General features: G+C 39.8%; 1 protein-coding gene across 1 annotated transcript; it reads right to left on the bottom strand.

Moving 5' to 3' along the window:
* Positions 1 to 4,087: 4,087 nt before the first annotated feature.
* Positions 4,088 to 12,940, bottom strand: slc43a3a (solute carrier family 43 member 3a). The gene is made up of 13 exons (XM_048264415.1): positions 12,705 to 12,940; positions 10,022 to 10,241; positions 9,703 to 9,832; positions 9,067 to 9,113; positions 8,808 to 8,884; positions 8,603 to 8,695; positions 8,070 to 8,209; positions 7,528 to 7,682; positions 7,285 to 7,428; positions 7,031 to 7,138; positions 6,657 to 6,843; positions 5,314 to 5,434; positions 4,088 to 4,888 (listed from the first exon to the last, which is right to left on the bottom strand). The coding sequence occupies exons 2-13, from the start codon at positions 10,209 to 10,211 to the stop codon at positions 4,757 to 4,759; spliced, it is 1,524 nt and encodes a 507-aa protein (XP_048120372.1). The 5' UTR covers positions 10,212 to 10,241; positions 12,705 to 12,940; the 3' UTR covers positions 4,088 to 4,756.
* Between the last annotated feature and the right edge of the window lie 3,544 nt (positions 12,941 to 16,484).

The following is a 16,484-nucleotide window of genomic DNA, read 5'->3' as shown; positions in this document are numbered from 1 at the left end:
GCACTCCCAAACATTTCCCAACTCTGAATTTACACTATACTGAATTTGCACTCATTCACTCCTCAGCACTCATGACCCCCCCCCCACACACACACACACACACCTACATGACTTTTAGCACTTTTACATCCCTCTCCCTATGCTACAGACCTTATTATTATTTTCTTATTTCATCACACGTCAAAACACACACACACACACATATCTGACTTTCTCCAACTTTTGCACATCTCCATAGAACTTTTTATTTATTATTTTTGATTTCTCCTCCATCTATCTACCATCATGTCCTTGATTGCCTAGCCTTTCTGCCCCCCCCCCCTCCACCCCCTCTCCAACACACACACACACACACACACACAAAACACACACACTTACATCATCACTGTCATCACCTCACATACATACAGCACACTGCTTGCTATAGTAAGCCTCCTCTACATACTTGCTGCACACTGCCCCCCCTCCCTACATACACAGCACATTGTCTTCAGGATCTTCTCCAACACACATCCTCTACATACTTACAGCACACTGCCCCCACCTACCCACACACACACACACAGTCACTGCTCCACTCCCCTCCGCACACACACACATCTTCACTGTCATCACTCACATACATCATACATACAGTACTCTGCTTGCAATAGTAAGTCCCTTCATCATACTTGCAGTACACTGCCCCATACACAGCACATTGTCTCATGAGGAAGCTTCTCCAACACACATATTGCACACTGCCCCTCCCCACATACACAGCACACTATCCCATCTCCCCTGTCATCCCCCAACACACACACCAAGACCCCTGGCAGTTGGGTTAGCCCCTTGAGCCGTGGATCTGCCCAAGGTTTCTTCCTTGGTAAGGGAGTTTTTCCTTGCCCCTGTTGCTCTTAGGTGCTCCTTGTTGGTGCCCCCACCCCCAATCCCAATCCTCCCCACCTTTCTTATGCAGCCCGTGCCACTTAATCTACTAAACCCCTCTTCTACTGCACTTTTACCCCCATAAATGCACAAATAGGCTGACATCAGACATAATTTCACTGCATTTCTTACTTCCAGTAACTATATGCATGTGACAACAAACTTCCTTGTATCCTTGTATCCTTGTAGGCCTATAACTGAATGAATTGCAGGATATGAATGTATGTGACAATGTCATATTGACTGTCATGAACATGTTACACACAATTTTATTTATATTTTTGCACATATTAGATCTTTAAAGGACAAGTTTTGGGCAAATTAATTTACATTTACATTTATATATTTACATAAATTCATTTATTACAGTATACTGTGATTTACATTAATGCAGCAGTGACATTAATCTAGCCTAAATTTAGCCAATAATGCTTACATACTGATGTAATACTGAAAAAAGAAATGTAATCTCAAAGGTTAGCAATAGAATGATAATAACTAGGTGTACCGCATAGCGTAGGCTACATTGTATTTGGGAAAAGCAAAAGGTATTTATTTATTTATAAACAAAAACATCTCTGTCAGTTCCATGCCGTTTTCAACAGCTATCAAAAACAAAGGTCATTTTTGGATGGATGGATTTTTTGTGAATGTTTCTTCTTCTACATAAGATTTTAGTCATCTTTATTGTCAATGCACAAATTAAGTAACAGTAGTCTGAAACGTTATTGTTAATGCACAAATTAAGTAACAGTAGTCTGAAACGAAATGCTGTTTTACATCTAACCAGTGGTGCAAATAACTGACATGTCCAAATGGGCCTTGATGAAATGCGTCGCTAGACTGTTCATACACATTTTAACGGGCCAAAGTTGAAGAGCTGTTGTCCGTTATTGTTCGTGCAAAGAGCTTTCACCAGACCAAGCTCAATCTTTTAAGAAATCAAAAAATAAATAGCGGGCAGATCAGGTTGGGTTCACCCAGCCTAGTCCATAGGCACCCGATATTGTTTAATTTTCCGATTGAGATATCCACGCTCTGGCTATTCTAAATGCAAAAATGCATCAGGGAGGTATAAGGTAGGCCTATTTACAACATAAATTGTCAATAGGCTATGCTGGCGACACAAATAAACTCTCCTTTGGAAACCAATGGCTTACACCTTACAGTATCAAGCGGACTTAAACTGCCATATCGTGGCGAAAAGTTGTAATAAAATTCACGCAGCTCCATGAGTCAAGGAAAGCGCGAATGAAGTAGCCACTTCTAAATGGGACCCACTACCTAGTAGCATAAGGTGTTGCTAAAGCAGCCATAATGAAATGAAGGTGTCATTGTTTGGATACTTCACACACACGTGCTTTAATTTCACAGACTACAACTACCAAGCTGGAATCAAAGCACATCGATTCCCTTCTCACACCCTGCACGCACTTAAAACAAAATAAACAGGCGTCTCAGTCTCACGCATGTATAGGCAAAACTGTATCAGACCGGTGTAACGTTGGTAAATCTTCCATTGCACAGAATGATTTTTGTAGCACGTGCAACAAATGACAGTCGAAAGATACAATTACAGTGCTGCTATCAATTTGCTTGATAACCGCATTTATAGTTTTCTACAAATGCAATCAATCAAATTGGCCTCCATCACTCAACCAACGCTAACGGTAACATTACCTAGGTCCTTATTGATAGCGTACCTGCAGTAAAAACCAAGCATGTCCGATATTTCGGCTTAAAGAAGAAATGGGAATTACATTTCATGTGAACATCATCCTATCCTTATTAGACGTTCTCTGCTGTAAATTACAGTCCTTGTAGGAAGCGTCCATTGTTTTTCCAACCCACTTTTAACTTCCAACAAAATTACGTCTCACTGCAACGATGCGCCATCTAGTGGACAAACGACTACTTATCGCCAATACTGGAAATGCAGCCATGATGATGATGATGAATATTTATTTTGGCTTTCTTTTAATCCTACTGAATTTGTAATTATGTATCGGCCGTTCTAATACCGATAGTATGTGGGTGCCTTGTGTGTGTGTGCATGTGTATATGTGTGCACCGCCATCTACAGGCCAATGAGTGTACAGTCACTAAATGTACACATAACTTAATTTATTTAGACCCCCCCCCCCATGGATGAAATTCTACGAAACTTGGCATACCCCCAGAGAATGCCAGGTCAATCATACACATAAAATTTGGTGCAGTTCTGAACATCTTAACTGAAGATAGGGGCGATTAAAGCAGAATAATATTGCATTTTATTTATTTTTACCGGGGGGGTGCAAATCACAAATGAGTGATTATGGGCCAGATTGATGTGGGCCCTTGAGACCAACATACCATAAAAGAATTTTCATCCTCAGTGCCACGGTTCAGGTAGTTATTTAGGAGAAACTGCTTTTTTTGCGGTTCGGGGGGGCGGAGTGATTTCTTTGAGTTTTCCATTACATTTTAGCTTCCATTTTTGTGATTTTTTATTTTATTTGACATTGTGGGTAATTTATTTCTAAACACTCAATCAGGTCCCTCTCAGTCAAAAGTGCTAATTACTTCAATGTTACAATGTTACATACCCTACATGGAAACCCCATGGAAAATCCAAAAAAAGGCAAAGGTAAGTTTTTTTTACTCAAAATGATATGTTGTATGACTATGAGTCACGTCGTGGTTAGACATGGTCTAAAACTCTAGATAAGGATTTTTCCAGAGTGTGTACATATTTTACCCATGAGCCTTTTCAAACTTACACATTTCAAACATTTGCAGCTCAAGAATGCTCAAAAATGCTAAAAATGTACCTGAAACCTCCCCCCTGCGATCGTGCGATCTGGGTTCCCTGAAGTGGCTCCTCATGAAATATCTTGCTATTTAGAATCTGCTTCTCGGGTGTGTTGGCTTCCCTCTAGTGGTAGTTAAAGGGTCTAACCTCCAGGGTTGAAGTATGTCTCCACTGGTAAAGAGTTCACAACTATGAATGCCCGAAACTCCGTTACACTTATGTTTCAATTATCAAATGCTAACTCCTTTTAGATTGTAAATAAGCAAAATTACAATTAAACTTTATAGTCATGTAAATACATGGAGTACAGAAAAATACACTGACATTATAATGCTAACATCTGAAGTGAAATCAGTTTAATGTTAATATAATGACAAGGTTTCTGTATTTTACATATTTTTTATTAATTTTGTTTGGTTTTGTACAAATGTAACACAGGTGAAGTCCAGATTGGCAATATAACAGAAAATCAGCTTTAATATGCGGTGCAGCAGCAGCCTATAGCCAATTTGCATTCAAATATGCTTGACAGACCTGAGACACATGTAACCAGCACAATTCTAAAAGATAATTGAAAATACTAATATATATATATATATAAAAACAAAACAATTGAGAACAGCTGTTAAAAAAACTATGCTAAAATGATTTTTTTTCGTATTCACATATTGAATACAACAGCATGCTGGAATGTATTGCATTCTTGTGTACATTTTATAGGCAACTAATTTTAGTATCATCTTCAGATTCATTTTGATGTTATATGCTTATGTGAAGTACAGATAACTAGGCCGTTGTTCCTACTTGTCCCTTAGGCTTGCTTACCATGTAGATGTGGTACCTGCAAAAATGTAAGACAAGCTAACACAGCTTGGCATTGCCAACTATATTACCAAGAGGACACCAGCTAGCATGCTTTCATCAATGCTTTATCAGTATGCAAATTTTGCCTTTTAGGTAGTAGCTTGCTGATTTTAGACCAAAAACTCTCACAGCTGGTTTGAGCTGGTCAGACTACCAGGATTTGAATCCCCTCTAGAGACTGGCCTCCCTCAAAGGAATGTCCGAGAATGTCTCTCTCTCATTTGCCAGTCTCCTGCAGTGGATGTAGATGTACAGGGGATGGATAAAAGCCAGTAAAGTGAGGAGAGTCAAGGCAATGTTGACCTGGAGAGAGGGAGGTGGGAGGGTCAGAGAGAGAGAGAAAGAAAGAAAGAAAGAAAGAGAGAAAGAAAGAGAGAGAAAGAAATAAAGAAAAGGAGAGAGAGAGTAAAAGGGTGAAAAGGGCTGTTATCAAGCAATGTGGCTGAAAGATACTGAGGTCTGTAACTAATTGATTTAAGGCAGACATGTTTGAATAGAGAAAGAGATTTGACCTATGTGGAGGTCAAACCTTCTCTACCTTGAGAAGATTTGCTCAACCCTACTTGGAAACATGCAACTAAACAACAACCTGCTTCTCTAAACAACATCTGCTCACAGTTCCTATCTTTAAAATCCATTTAGTATAACATGTATTCATTCTTTTTTTCTCTAAAATGCATTAATGACATTCTACATCTGTATACATTGTAGAAAAGCATAACACTTACATATAATGGATCCCCATCTAGTGCTTTAACCAGGGCGAAGCAGGGGTACTGAAGTAGCGACACTACAGCAGATAGTGACATCACCAAGCCATACAACTTCCCAAAATGTTGGCCTGGGAACCTGTGGGTAATTAAGGTCATGTTGATCTGGGCCCAGTTCCCCGAAAGCATCGTAAGCCCAAGAGCACCGTAAAGTCCCTTTTACGAACGTCTTAATATTTGCCGACTGTTTCCCGAAACCATCGTAGCTTAAGCGCGTCGTGAAAACACTTGTAGATCTAGTGCTCCAGAGTTCTCGTTACAGGCTGAGCGTCTTAACAGGTACTTCTCACTGAGGTCACCAACAGGACATACAGAGGAATTACAACTTAGAATACGTTAACCAACTGATGTTCCCATTCTTTATTGTATTTACTTGTGATGAATCAGATTTTAGTGTGCAAAATAGCATACATTTATTGGTCATAATAATGTGATTAAAAGCGGACAAAAATGCAATCAAGTTATGAAACAAGACGTTGCCAGAATAGTTTGCCATTATCTTTGCTAAGTGAAGGCTATATTTTTTATAATCTTATATATTTTCTATAATCTATATCTTGAAGTCAATAAAGTATCTATCTATCTATCTATCTATCTATCTATCTTTTATTAGGCCTATGAGGTAAAAGCAGAGAAAGGAACCTGTGGATTAGTCTGTGCTGCGTCAAAATCTTATATGTTATTTAACACATTCTCTGATTTTCTTACTCGACCTCTTTCTTCTTAAGTGACACAGACATAAACGGTGCAACAATCTAATCTTAAATAATTATTATGTCTGTGTGTGGTATAAAGCCTACTTGGGAAGCTTACATGCGGATGTCAAAGTTTTCCTATTTTCGTATTGATGTGAATTAATGTGTAGATCCGAAGTTTAAACGGTAGGCCTATAGCTGTGGCGTGCAGTCACCTGACATCACCATCAAATTAGAGGATATTTCAGAATATTAACATGGACAGCTCCCCTTAAGAGCATCTTAAGAGCAGTGCACGCATGTTCACGCTACGACCATGTTCGGGAAACAGTCGGAAAAACTAAACGAACGATCGTAAGATGAATCGTAGAAAAACCTCGTAAGACTGTGTCTTCGTTGTTATCGGGAGACTGGGCCCTGAAGTATAACAAAGGTCACTCAGTTCCCCTTGGAGCAAAATACAGAAATAATTGTGTATCTGCTGACATGTTTACAATTGAAGTGTAGTGTGACTGTGAACCATGCATGCTGAGTTTGCATTTTGAGCCGACTGTTCCATTCAGAGAGATGTGGAAAAGTGAGGCACCACTATACTTAATTACTCACGCGATACTGATAAAGGCGGCATTTCCACCATACAGGAAGGATCGGTTGACGACCTGCAGAATGAAGGTGAGGTACTGGAGAGGGAGGAGAGGGGACGTGGCACAGATAGAGAACAGCAGGCACTGGAGGGAGGTGAGGAAGAGGGAGAGGACAGCGGAGCGAAGGTCGGCCTCCCTATCCGTCATTCCTGCAGGGAAAAAAACACAGGAAGAAGAGGGTTAGCTGAGGCGAATGTTATGATGCTACAGTATATTCACCACCTAAACATCAGCTTGGTGTGTGTTTAGCCTTGAAGACTTCGCCTTTAGCCATATCAAGATGTATCTACCTTTTAATCTATTGATTTATGCAGTACATGTAGGTTTAATGCTCACCTGATGGCAATGGCTTGCCCTTGTGTCTATCCATGAGGAGGCCATTCCAAGGAGCACATAGAACTCCAAACAACTGAGTGAAGGCGAAGGCGTTGGTGTACTGACTCACTGGAAAACAAATAGGGACAAATAGGACACTGAGTCTGGAGGCACAGTGATTTAAGTGTCCATGATGGCACACTTTAACATGCGCTGTTTCACATGAAATATTCATATTTCGCATATTTATTCATATTGGATAATGTTTTGCTCACCCAGGGTGGGGTCTTGGTTGGCCAGGCGGTTGAGCATTGGGTTCAAGGTGCCAATGAAGAGGTAGTGGCGGAGCTGCATGACAGAGAGCCACAGCAGGTGCCAAAAGAAGAACCAGGAAAGGAAGCAGGACCGGAAACTTGGTTCTGCCAACACAAAAGAGACAGTACTTTCCGTATATACATTTCCATTCACATTCTTACATGTACTGTAGCTAGCTGGTAGCCATAATGGCCAACCACTACCTTCCTCTGGAGTGTCCCGAGGCCGGTGTCCATCCTCTAGCTGTGATGAAAGTTCATCCATCTCCCTCTGTCCCTTGGCTCCCCCTGACTGCTCAACTGCTCGGGAGCTCTCATACTCCTCCACATTGTAGCTATTGGACTTTCCACAGCTGACTCTGTTCAATCAACACAGTGATACTACGGTCAGTAGGAACCATGAAGCCCTGCAGAGATAATCTAGACCTATAGGTACAACAGTCTGGTCTCAGCAGTCTTGTTTTACCTATCAGTTTGAGCTTTAGTCTGCCCTGCTGCCCCCTTGACTCACTCCTCAGGACAGGAGAAAAGGGGTTCACTCAGCTCATTACATAGGTTGATCGTTCTTATTATTTTTTAACATGAGTTCAACATAAACAAAGGGATTATAGATTTGGGCATCGTTTGATTATTCAAGTTCACCGCAAGTCAAAGGGAACATCTAAAGTAGGGTACAGCATGGTGTTCAGACTACACCCACTGTGGCTGACTGCATCTGCTAGTGTGGAAGTTATGGTTTCTCTCACCCATATGCGTAGCCCTCTGGGATGGGATGAGGAATGTGTGTTATGGGCATGAGAAAGATGGTGCGAAGGAAATGGATGACACTGCATGCAGAAATGACAAGGAAGGAGAGACGCAGAGAAATCCCACCTTCAAACAGCACCTTTATGGAATGAGAGTAATCATATGACCAACATTAACAAGAAAATGTTTTTGTTTACATTTTGGTGATGGAAACGACCATCTCAAATCAATAAAACCCCAATTTCTCAGTAATTCCTAGAATGCCACAATTTCTATTAACTCATTCATGCTTTAAAGCAACTCTTTAAATTAGACCTTCAAACTCATTTTGTTTTACCCAGACTCTGATATTGCTGATGCAAACCCAGAGTGCCTGGTTTTGCACAATGTAAAGCTAGGTCACAGGAAGAAGGGACCTTCTCACCTTCTTGGGTAGCCAACACTTGTTGAAAATGAGTGAAATGAGTTTCTACATCATGATGTTAAATGTGTAGCATTTATACTATAGTTCAAACGTTCAAACTGCAGGTACCTTGATAATAAAAAAGATGGCAGAGGAAGAATCAAAGGCACCATTGTAGAGGGTGATGATGGTAGAGCGATGTGTGCCAAAGAGGTTCCCCACCTAGATGTGTTCAGAGAGGTGGGGGTTAGGTTGCTTTTAGCAGAATAGCAATAGGTTTGATTCACAGTTACAGAGATGAATAGTGTAAAGCAACAGAAGCAAAAATTCATACCTGCATATTTGTTATGAGCAACAAAATGCCACCGACAGCAATGAAGGACAGAGCTGGGAAGAGCAAGGTGGACAGTGCTGTGTGTGTGTGTGTGTGTGTGTGTGTGTGTGTGTGTGTGTGTGTGTGTGTGTGTGAGAGAGAGAGAGAGAGAGCGAAAGAGAGTAGACAATGTGTGAAAGGGAAAAGAGAAATAGAGATCTGTGAGATTTGTTGACATGGGAAAGTGACTTTTATTTTGCACACGATCCAAATGATTCACCTGCACTGGATGCCGCCACCAACAGGGTCCCAGTGGTGTAAAGGGTTCTGTGTGAGGTAGGGAAAAGTTCACAAGTAAAAAGACCTTGCAGGGTAATGGATAATAGATTCACAGCATGCAAATTTCTGTTTCGTTAACCTGCAACCTTCATTGGGAGAAAGAATGGTAATGTTTACATCAGCTTTGCCACTATGGAGTACTATGGACAGCTGCAGTAACTTAAGACGACAGTATGCAGTATGCCTATTTTGGGGGTACACTTTTGTGTTTCTTTTTTTGATCATCTTCAAATTCATTTTGAAGGAATATTTTAGATATACTTCACCTGGCATTGCCCCAACACAAGCTATGTAGAATATGCACTAGTTTATTTTGTGGTCCGTGTCGGGCCACATGTGAAATTGCAGGCATTTCAAATAGTTACACTAACTAGAATAAAAGTCCTTACTTTTTTCAGTGTGATTTCGAAGAAATTAGCTGCAGATAATGCAACGAATGGTAGGTGGCCCTTATCTTTCACAAACGTCTGTTAATCTCTATGACCCCAACACTCTCCATTTTCAGTTATAGCCATGTTCATGTGCAGCACTGGTTAACTATCTGACACACCCATGTAGAAATTCTAAATAAACTTACATTCCCATAAATCTTGTTGCTAGGGTCCCAAAGCGGTCAAAAATGAAGCCATTGGGCAAGGTGAGAAAGTTGTTGAGGAAGGAAGCAATGGTGAAGACCAAGGAGAACTGCTCATCTTGCCCACTGCAATCTGTGCAGATTTGTGTGTGTTTTGTGGAAGTAAATAATTACTTAAAGGTTAAAAAAACAGGAGCATACATAAAATGTTAAATAATCAGCGGTATATTCTACAGCCGCATCATGTTTAGACAACAAGCCCTCATCAAATTGTGGACACAGCCCAGGTTAAGTTTTATATATAGGTAAATAATGCAGGCACCTGTATTCAGAAGAGTGCTGTTGGACTCTGTCTTGTTCACACAGAGGTCACTGAAGTAGCCATCCGCTTTGAGGACAAAGGCCAGTGAGGCCCATCCAAACACCACACCAGCAAAACACAGGCACTCCAGTAGCCCTGACACAAAGGTCAGCCTGTAGCGCAGCCCCAACCCTGATTCGCACCCAAGCATCCTCCTCAGCTGACAGCAGCTGCTGCGTTCCTGTGAGTTTCCAAATGGAGTGTAAGGCAAATTGCAGCAGTTTTTCACAAGTTCCGCTCAACCTCTTTAGCAGCCAATAATGTAATAACAGCCAATAACGTAATAACGACCAATAACGTAATAATTCTAGTGTAATAAAACCAATAATGTAATAACTTGCCAATAATGTAATTTCTGAACCAATAACATTACTTTTTTTTATTATTGGTTGTTTATTACGTTATTGACTAGGTAAAAAAAAAAATTGTTTGTAATATCCGTAGCCATGTAATATCACTTTATTTTAAGCTTATTATAATAACTGCTTAAAAACATGACCATACAAACACCCTTACACTCTCTCTCAGAGATGATTGATGATTTATTTTGATCTCCGCTAGAAGAGCTAGCATTGCGGTCATAAACTGTCAAAGTGGTTCCTTCGTTGAGGTGAAAATTTGGTCCATGGAATCCTTCTGTAAATATGATGTAGTTGTTGCTCACATGCTATGTGTGTGTGTGTGTGTGTGTGTGTGTGTGTGTGTGTGTGTGTGTGTGTTTGTTTATTTAAATGTATGCAAACTGGCAGTGAAAGTGGTTTCTCTTATCAACAAAACGAGGAAGAGTTGAAGTAAAACTTGTCCAATTGAACAAAAATTAATATGATTGAACAAATATGATTTCTGTTTAAAATATCAATGTATTTCCGCTGAAGTGTCTTTTAGTTTTATATATTGTGTTTTCAATGCACATTATAAATAAATGGGAAATTTGTTAAGATTTATATCAGCTTTTTAGTCTTATAGCAAAAGTATTTGAACAAGGTGAGACCGGTGAAATATATGCACCTTACTGCTGCGGTGTAGTCTAGTTAGCTGTAGTGGGTATACTGTGATCAACCCCAAATGTTAATACCTATCCTTGCCTATTTTAAGTGGGTATACTGAGATGGTGATGCTTTTTAAGTGGGTATACTGCATAGTCCTGCATATCACATGGCCTACACCACTGCCTTACTGAACAAGGGATTTTTTGTGCATGGATGTTGACTGGTTCTTGGCCCCTCAGTGTATGATGTGGCCCCTGTCTCAGAAAAATCCTAGAACCGCCGGTCTGATCTTACTTCTTTGGAGAGTCTTTACGCATGTAGTTTGTGGCAATGTGGTAGAACAAAGACCTCTTTTATTATTACTATTCTTTCTATTCTACTCTTCTTTCATTAGGAAACTCGATAGTTAGGCCTATTCAAATACATAATGCCATTAGAACCTTGGGAGAACATTTTTACAGTGCGTTAAAAATTCAGTTTTTGAAAAACTCAATATCGAAATTGGTATCGGCCTTCAAAATCCCATATCGGTCAGGCTGTAGGAGATGGAGACAAATTGACATACACACACACGCATCCACATGCACAGATCGGCACGCATGCACATGCACACACAGGCACGCTCACATTCACACGCACGCACACTCACACGCACACACACACACACATACAAGCATACACAAAAGTTGCAAGAGTAGGAGTAGGAGATGGAGACAAATTGACAAGCGTGATTTATTTTCGTGGAGAGGATACAGGACGGAGCGGCGGTCGTATGTTGTACCGCTATGCGGTGCATCTAGTTACGTTATTGACTGCTACAACACCGTTACACCCTCTGTGTTCACGGTACGCCTACTACTGCAACCCCTTTTTCTGTTTTTCACTTTCAGGTTTGAATGTCATAGTACATTTAGCATGTGTAGTACAGAGTCCCTTGTAGAAACAACTGCAGGAAATGCCTACGAATAAAACGATACTAGGTCTTGCTTTCTTTCTACTGTAACTATTGAGCTGTGGCACATATCATGACTTCTACGACACTGACAAATAGGCTACACTAAATAAAGTACAAAGACAAAACTTAAGACCGAGGAGATTTTTGGCAATTGTAATAGCATCGCATAAGACTGTTCCCCCATGCTTTAACGGTCTCTTCCTGAAGTTTTGAAACTTCCTTCCTCATACATTTCTTAAGATGAATTGCTTCATTGGTCTATGCATGACATTATGCGGACTGTTCTAATCCATCCTAGACCTGTTGAGAGAAAATAATGTCATAGTCTACACAAATAGACCTTTTCAGATGGATATTGCCGAATGTTGTTTATTTATGTTTTTTTTTTAATACAACAAGATACATAGCCTATAACTAGCCTATACCAGCCTATATCTACCCTATACTTTACATTATACAAGTAATGTAAAAGGCTGTATTAGTTTATATAGCCTAGTCGCCTAGTCAAGCGCTAGATAATCCAGATTAGCCTATACCCTAGGCCAATCTAATCTACAGTCTGTTCCATGAACACCAAGCAGTTAAATTCATGAAAGGAATTTCAAAACAACAAGACTGTAGCCTGATTTCCTCTCCAAACAACCATCAATATCTTAATCAAAAAGCCTATAAGATGCAGGTTAATTGCTCCATAGCCTACCTGACAAGTCCAAAACGTTTATCCCACTCGGTTAGGCCTCCAGCATTCTTCGATCTTCGAACAACCCAGCTATGCAAAATGTAAACTGTCGTCCATACTTAATCTGTCCGGACAAATGTAATCCTGTTAGTGTTTTGATGCCATCCTATCGAATCCACGCGTGGGCCTACGTTCCTCTACAATGCATACACAGACGTCTGCGCGTGGTGCGTAGCCTACTCATCCAGACAGTGTAATTTGACGTTGCAGTTCCTTGCTGCAGTCTTGTGATAAGAGTAGGATTAGGATTGTCCCTATCAGAGCCTAACATTCATTAACACAGACCTGAGTTCATTTTACGTTATACTGGTTCAGTGCTTAGATGCTTCACGTTGATCTTAGATGATTCTGTTGGATGAATTAATTGATGTGGCAAAATAGGTCTGTTCAACGTCACATAACATTGTGTTTGAAAGAAAAACATGTAGACCCAAGCCTATTTGTTTAATTGCAGGTGTTGTGGTTTAATCAAACCGCCCCCCCACCCATATACGCTTACCTTACATGATTCAATTAGAAAAAATCATTTATACAATAAGGTTCTGTTTCATTCAAAACTACAACCCCAAAACAGAAAAAGTTGGGACGTTGTGTAAAATGTGAATAAAAACAGAATGTAGGCCTAATAATCTTCAAATCTCTTAAACTCATATTTAGCTGCAAAAAGGACACAGACAACATATCAGATGTTGAAAATGACAAATTTGACTATTTCATGGAGAATATATGTTAATTTTGAATTTGATACCAGTAGCATGTTTCAAAAAAAGTTGGGATGGGGGTAACAAAATGCTGGAAAAGTTGTGTAATGATAAAGAAAACAAAAACTAATTAGGGTAACTGGCAACACGATTGGGTATGAAAAAGAGCATCCCAGAGAGGCAGGGTGAAGTAAAGATGTAGTGGTATTCAGTACTCTGTGTAAACCTGTGTGCACAAATGATGATGAATGATGAAACAATGTCATTTTAATGCTTCTTAACATGAAATTGTGACGTATTTAGGGAGTTCATCTAGCCTAGAAATCTAGACGCACCCTAGCGGCAGCAAATTACATTTGCTTCCAGGGCTAGTCTAGCAACTCTCCGTTGGCTTGTGAGCTCGAAAAATTAAACTTCTATCAGGCCAATCAAATCGTATATAGAGTCGTTAGGCGGGCTTAACATAATGACAGCAGACTTGCAATGGTTCCGCGTGAATTCCTTGCTACTTGAAAACAAAGAAGATGGATGTTGCTGTTGGCCAACAGTGTGACACGAGTTAAGCTTGTTTTAAGTTGGCAAAAGTTTGAACTAGCCAATTAGCTCCGCTGGTGGGAAACGCATGAGACTCAGCACTGTCCTATTGCGTGCAGAGGGAATTTGAAAGACAACCGATTATCCCGCCCCTCGGACTGAGCACTGCGAACGGTGAGTGCCCAGACCCTACATTTTAATGTGGGTCTGGCTCGTCAGGCTAGAGTTCATCATCTAGAGGACATAATATGAACATAAACATTCAGAGAATCCAGAAAAAGCTTTGCAAACAGGGGAAATAGCTGAAAAACAAATTGGATGGTCGTGGTCTTTTGGACCTCAGATGGCATTGCATCAACACCATACCTGTCTCCAGACCATCCGTCATTGCATCGGCTCAGGAAAACCTCTAATAACCATTGTCTATATGCCCAGTTTGATACTCAATTCAAAAACTGCAGCCAAAATGTAACAGCTAAAATTGTATTGAGACATGATCCAGAAAATACCACCCTCTTATCTGGGCCTGAGCTTTAAAATGGACAGGTAACGTGGAAAAAGGTCCTGTGGTTAGACCAATCAAAGTTTGCCATTCTTTTTCGAAATCATGGACTCATCAGGGCTAAAGAGGAGAGGGCCTATCCAAGTATCCAACCTATCCAACTTGTTTTAGTGCTCAGTTCCAAACCCAACATCTATGACGATGTGGAGGAGCATTCGTGCCTACAGCATGGGCATCTTGCACATTTGGCAAAGCACAATCAATTCTGAATGATGTATACAGGTTTTGAGCAACATTTACTGCCATCCAGGCAATGCCTTTTTCAGGGAATATTTTGAATATTTCAGAAAAACAATGCCAAAATGAATTCTGCACAAAGTGCACATATTTAAATAGTATTTCTCCATAGAGGAAGAGTCCAGGTACTAGGATGGCCTGTCTGCAGTCCAGATTTGTCAAATTAGGTGCATAATGGAATGAAAAACATGACTAAGAATACCCCATACTGTTGAGCGACTGAAATCCTATATCGGGGGGTAATGGGACAACATTTCATTCTCAAAACTGTAGCAAATGTTCTCCTCAGTTCATAAACATTTACAGAATTGTGTTAAATGAAGAGGTGAAGCAGCACAGTGGTAAACATGCTCCCGTCCCAACTTTTTTTAAAACATTTTGCTGGCATCAAATATAAAATTAACATATACCTTCCATGAAATAGTCCAAATTTTCCTTTTCAACATTTGATATGTTGTCTATGTCCTTTTTGCTGCTAAATATGGGTTTACGAGACTTATTATTATGACATTCTGTTTTTATTTGCATTTTACACAATGTCCCAACTTTTTCTGTTTTGGGGTTGTAGAATGTTTTGTGTAACTGTGTAGCCTATTTTAAAAATACAAAAACACTAAAGTATTACTATTATGAAGGCATTTCCATAATCCCAATCAAATACAAATGACAAAATAATATTTTATATTTTGTATTCGACTTTTAAATAAATGTATTAAATACTGCCCATCCCTGCCTGCCAAGGAACAGCAATATAGTTGTACCAATCCAATCCCACATATCAAATTTGCATTTTGTCCGCTATAGTTCATAAGGAATCAATCTACACTGCAGATGAAAATAACTATGGTTCTAAATTAGCAAAGTGCAAACTGCAAAGTGTCAGATACTGTCAAACTCTCAGATAAAACTCTCTAATTTCAGATTTAGTCTGGTACTTCTATACAGAAATGTAAAATAACTATTAGCATTGATATTAATATAGGCCTACTAGCAATTTATGAGAGGCCATTTAGACCAATAATGAATACTACACATGCACATACAGCTCTGGAAAAAATTAAGAGACCACTGCACAATTATCAGTTTCTCTAATATTACTATTTATAGTGTTTGAGTAAAATTAACAGTTGTAAAATTAATTAATAACAGCAGTAAAATTAACTACTGACAACATATTTCTCCCAAATTCCAAATAAAAATATTGTAATTTAGAGCATGTATTTGCAGAAAATGACAAATGATCAAAATAACAAAAAAGATGCAGTGTTTAGCAAATGGCAGCTGGGGTGAAGTGTACAGTGAGAATTGTTAGAAACAGGCTCCCAGGGGCAGGGCTCAAGTTGTGTAAAGCTAGAAAAAAGCCTGGTGGCCTGGAGGTTTAGGCCAGAACCTGGATGAGAGACTTTCAAGGAAAGTTATTGTTGTGGGTGCACTCATTCTGTAGCCAGTGTACAGTACAGTAGGGACCCTGCTGTATAAGATATTAATTCTCTGTGCATTTAAAATTATTATCAGACAGGTGAATATGACAGTACTCTGATTGGTACACTCTTGGTTCTTCTGGCAGAATCCACAACCCCTAAATTGTGTTTCTTTGCTCACCTCCCCAATGCACAGCTCCGGTGGTTGAGGTTTTGTGGATGAGGTGGAGCGGGTAAAGTTGTGGTGAAAAGACAACAATTGCTCCTCAACACAGCCAAGAGCAAG

This window comes from Alosa alosa, chromosome 1, assembly GCF_017589495.1.
Source record: "Alosa alosa isolate M-15738 ecotype Scorff River chromosome 1, AALO_Geno_1.1, whole genome shotgun sequence".
Classification (NCBI taxonomy): Eukaryota; Metazoa; Chordata; class Actinopteri; order Clupeiformes; family Clupeidae; genus Alosa; species Alosa alosa.
The sequence above is the reverse complement of the archived record's forward strand: the minus strand, read 5'-3'. Positions and strand labels throughout refer to the sequence as shown.

Bases quoted from the DNA above. Each gene is read 5' to 3' on its own strand.
- slc43a3a (XM_048264415.1), bottom strand. From the start codon at position 10,211: ATGCTTGGGTGCGAATCAGGGTTGGGGCTGCGCTACAGGCTGACCTTT. The intron at 8,885-9,066 runs GTGAATCATTTG...ACACACACACAG, and splicing joins GGTGGCGGCATCCAGTGCAG to CACTGTCCACCTTGCTCTTC. The intron at 7,683-8,069 runs GTGAGAGAAACC...TTGATTGAACAG, and splicing joins CCAGAGGGCTACGCATATGG to AGTCAGCTGTGGAAAGTCCA.